Consider the following 5,079-nt stretch of genomic DNA (forward strand, 5'->3'; position numbering starts at 1 on the left):
ACACACACACACACACACCCACACCCACACCCACACCCACACCCAGGTATCTGGGTTGGATAACCAGTTTGCTACTCTAGCAGAGCTGTCAGTAAACATATAATGTAAGCTACATATGCAATGTAAAATATTTTACAGAAGGTACACTTTTTTTTTTGGTCAGTCATGGGGCTTGAACTCTGGGCTTGGGCGCTGTCCCTGCGCTCTTCAGCTCAAGGCAAACGCTCTTCTGCTTGAGCCATAGCGTCGCTTCCCGTTTTCTAGTGGTTTATTGGAGGTAAGAGTCTCACAGACATTCCTGCCTGGGCTGGCTTTGAACCGCGATCCTTCAGATCTCAGCCTCCTGAGTAGCTAGGATTACAGGCGTGAGCCACCGGCGCCCGGCAGAAGATACACTTTTATAAGTTAAAATAGATGACATTAACTTTAATAATATGGTTATGTTAACTTTAATAAACCTAAAATACTAACATTTTAACATGAAATCAGTACTTTTAAAACTATTAATCAAGGGGCTGGGAAGATGGCTCAGTGGTAGAGTGCTTGCCTTGCATGCATGAGGCCCTGGGTTCGATTCCTCAGCACCACATAAGCAAAATGAAAAAAGCTGGAGTGGCGCTGTGGCTCAAGTGGTAGAGCGCTAGCCGTGAGCTGAAGAGCTGAGGGACAGCGCCCAGGCCCAGAGTTCAGGCCCCACGTCCGGAAAAAAAAAATAAACAAAAACTATTAATCAAGCAAATAAGCTGAATGTTGGAGGTTCACACCTCACACGTGTACACACATAGTATGAAAAAGAAAGGTAAATTAAGTCTTAGACCATACCACTGTGCACCTGGCTGATAGTCTGAAATCGATTACATATTTTATACTTAACACTGGTCTCAATTTAGATAAGCAACAGTTCAAGTATTCAATATCTACATATGTGGCAAAGGGCTGCAAATTGGACAATATAGGTCAACAGGAACTATAGTAAGTATCCTCAGTTTATAGGTAAGGGAACTGATATATAGAAATATTAAGCAGTAAAACATTAAGGGTTGTAAATTGGTAAAATCAGGACTAAAGGTCCAGTTCTACCTCTAGAACCTAATCTACCAAATACTTTACTACTATGTCTCTCTACATGTTAACTCTAAATATAAACTTAATAATGCACTGGCTATGTAGCTTTGGGCTAAATAAAAAAGTCTTTTTCTCCAAGTATCAGAGGACAAATTCCTACTAACTTCACATAAGTTTTTAATTTGTAAATTTGTATTGCTATTATAAAGGTGATGTGCAGAGGGATTACAGTTACATAAATCAAACAAGTGAATACATTTCTTTTTTTTTTTTGGGCCCGGTCATGGGGCCTGAACTCTGGGCCTGGGCGTTGTTCCTCAGCTCTTCAGCTCAAGGCTAGTGCTCTACCGCTTGAGCCACTTCCAGCTTTTTTCTTTTTGCTTATGTGGAGCTGAGGAATTGAACCCAGGGCTTCATGCATGCAAGGCAAGTGCTCTACCACTGAGCCACCTTCCCAGCCCCTGTGAATACATTTCTTTTTGGACAAAGTTACTCATCCCTCCATACGATATACCTATAATACCAGCACTTAATATGGAGCAGGTTTTCAGTTTAGGTTGCTTTGGGCTACATATTGAGACCTTATCTCAAAAAAGAAAGAATAAATGAGATTGCTCACTATAAAGCACTAGATACAAATAAGATTTTCAAACAGGAAAAAAAAAGAATTACATTTGAATTCAAATACATTCATATTTCTTAGGAAACATCTATAAAAAAAGAAAATTACCTTGAATAAGCCTAAAGTACTATTCATATTTACTATATTTACCTTTATTTAAAAGTTTCTATATAAAGCTTATATAATGGAGACTTAGTAAGATAATAAGCTACGAAAAACTTGCCATCTTGCTAAAGTGATATGTCTTACTTTTGAGGTACCCACTTCAATCAGGACTTTCACAAAGTTCTGGCTTTCTTGTTTCCCTTATTTATTGTCAGACTCTGCCATGGAGCTAGGTGGACTAAAAACAAACATAGCATCCTCCAGACAACTGAGCAAAATTCCCAAATAAGCAGATTAAAAAAATGGTAAATGATGCCAGGTGCCAGTAGCTCCCGTCTGTATATCCTAGCTATTCAGGAGGCTGATATCTGAGGGTTGTGGTTCAAACCCAGCCTGGGAAGGAAAGGAAAGTCAATGAAACTCTTATCCCCAATTAACCATCAGAAAACTGGAAGTGGCCGGGCACGCCGGTGGCTCACGCCTGTAATCCTAGCTACTCAGGAGGCTGAGATCTGAGAATCGCGGTTCAAAGCCAGCCTGGGCAGGAAAGACTGTGAGACTCCTATCTCCAATAAACCACTAGAAAACCAGAAGTGGTGCTGTAGCTCAAGTGGTAGAGCGCTCGCCTTGAGCTGAAGAGCTGAGGGATAGTGCTCAGGCCCAGAGTTTAGGCCCCACAACCGGACAAAAATAAATAAATAAAATAAAATAAATAAATTAGGCAACGGGGAAAAGTTCAAACCATGCTTCTTTTCTTTGTTAAGATAAAATGATTAGCTTTTCAAATGCTCAAAATTTTGAGGTCAACCTAAATCTCATCAGGAAAAGCACTACGGATTGTTAAATAATTTAAATAATAAAAGTATTTTTTTCAAAATGTCACATAGAAGAGCTAGAAATAAGATTAAGTGAAACAAATGCAGCTTCAACATAACACATCTTGGTTTAAAAAAAAGATATACAGTTTTTCTACAGTTCTTTCCCTTGCTCAAATACCTTCATCAACTTCCTTTCCATCATGGCGTGAACTGTTTTGTACTGCTTTAGCATCTGATTTTGTTTTCTTCTTATTTTTCTTTGACTGAAAGTAAAATAGAATGTTATTTATTATTCTGTTACTTTTTGAAAGGTATGAGTCAGTAAAATATATAATAAAATGTATGATGCTGACAACTAAAAGATTTCAATTGGTTTTAAAAACTGTAATAAGGGTCAAAAATATAAGGTTATAATTTATTGTTTACTATCTACTAAGTATTTTACATTTTTAATTAAAAACCATAAGAAGGCATTACCCTCATTTTAAAAATAAGAAAATGGACACAGGATTATTAAATTTATATAGGGTATATTGGTAGACATTAAATTTGTAAATTAAGTTATAATTAGAAACGAGGTCCATCTGGATCCAAAACCTGAGCTCTTAGACATGCCTACTCTATAGTACAAATTAAGTGCCATAATATAGTATCTTCAAGAACAGTAAATCTAAAACCCATTGCCAGTGTACAGAAGGAAAATTATGCATGGAATACTGATTTTTGGACACATTGCTGATAAACTCTAAGCATAACAAATTAAATGGATCAACTATATGAAGCAAGTAATAGATTGTCAATTTCAAAGCAATGTGAAAAAACCCCTAAGTTGAATAGATGTTTAACAAGTCAATAAAGATAAAATACCTACACAAAGCGAAATATGAGTATTTTGGAATAGGTTTTTAACTCCTTTTCCATTCAAAATCTTGCAAAAAAAAAAAAACAACTCCTTAAAGCAGTTAGACAACTGCTTCCAGATGAGAATTAACATTAATAAACACACTTTCTTTCTTCTTTAGCTATTTACTGGAATTGGCTATTCTTGTTATTGTATATTACTGTAAGTAAGTTTAGGTCAAAGAAGTATTCTGTATAAAACTATAAGCCTTTTCTAGGAGAAAGCAGTTAAGGCAGTGTGAATAATCAATAAATAACAGCTTAGTACTTTTCTTATTAATAACTTACAAAAGTAGTTAGCCCTCTCTATCTATAGATTTCCCATGTATAGATTCATTTCAGAAAATGTTTGAGGGAAAAAAAAAACATCTGTACTGAACATGTACAGACTTTTGTCATTATTTTCTAAGTACTACAGTATAAAAACATTTTACATACCATTTACATTATACTAAACTCTAGACATTATTTAAAAGGTTATACACAATTATGAGATAGTTACAAAGGAACTTAAGGAACCTGTAGATTTTTTTCCCCTTTCTTTGTCATTAGTCTGGGTGCTGTCCCTGAGCTCTTTTGCTCAAGGCTAGCACTCTGTCCCTTAGAGCAACAGTGGCACTTCCGGTTTTCTGGTGATTAATTGTAGATAAGCATCTCACAGACTTTTCCGCTCAGGCTGGCTTTAAATGGTGATCCTCAGATTCTTCTGAGTAGTTAGGACTACAGGCATGAGCCACCAGTCCTGGCTTGACCTGTAGATTTTGGTATCAGGAACCAGTAGCCTACACATACCAAGGAATAACTGTATTCTCAAGTGGCATGCATGTGCTCTTAAAAGTGATTAAAAACTGTCCCTGACAAGGGATTCTGATATGGGAGTATAGAAAAATTATTTTTAAAAGTTGTTTTTCTGTCTTCATAGTTGATTTCCATGTTTTTATGTTCTCATCATTAAGATGTATTATGTTTAATATACTACTTTATTGTATTTGCCAAGCAAGGCTCATATCCACTTTTTAAAAGTTGACATATTATCCACATACCTTTTAAAGGGCAGTTAGAGGTTTGTCAGTGTCAAAAAAAAGAAAAAGAACAAAACCCTTAAACAATTAGCAGTCATTCTCCTCGCTCCTATTTCTGGCATCCACTAAATCTTTTCTGTCTTGATCTTAACTACTCCGTAAATAAAGATAACACATTGAATGCCTGTCAATTACTGACTACAGCAGACCTTCACATTTATTCTGTAAAGGACAAAATAATCAACATTTTAGGGTTTATATCCCATATGGTTTTTGTAACAACCATACAACTCTGTAGCACAAAAGCAGATATAAGGGAATGGATGGGACCGTGTTCCAATAAAACTGTACACACACACACACACACCAGGTATCTGGGTTGGATACTGTACACACACACACACACAGACACACACACACAGACACACACACAGACACAGACACACACACACAGACACACACACACAGACACACACACACAGACACACACACACAGACACACACACACAGACACACACACACACACACCCACACCCACACCCACACC

General features: G+C 36.7%; 1 protein-coding gene across 3 annotated transcripts in view; it reads right to left on the minus strand.

Annotated features, from left to right (window-relative positions):
* Mtdh (metadherin) overlaps positions 1-5,079 on the minus strand; it is a 75,605-nt gene that overhangs the window by 40,164 nt on the left and 30,362 nt on the right. For all 3 annotated transcript variants that reach the window (XM_013012492.1, XM_013012493.1, XM_013012491.1), the window contains exon 3: positions 2,789-2,873. In XM_013012492.1, coding sequence (XP_012867946.1) covers positions 2,789-2,873 — 85 coding nt within the window. The remainder of the gene's footprint in view (positions 1-2,788; positions 2,874-5,079) is intronic.

This window comes from Dipodomys ordii, unplaced genomic scaffold, assembly GCF_000151885.1.
Source record: "Dipodomys ordii isolate 6190 unplaced genomic scaffold, Dord_2.0 Scaffold17, whole genome shotgun sequence".
Classification (NCBI taxonomy): domain Eukaryota; kingdom Metazoa; phylum Chordata; class Mammalia; order Rodentia; family Heteromyidae; genus Dipodomys; species Dipodomys ordii.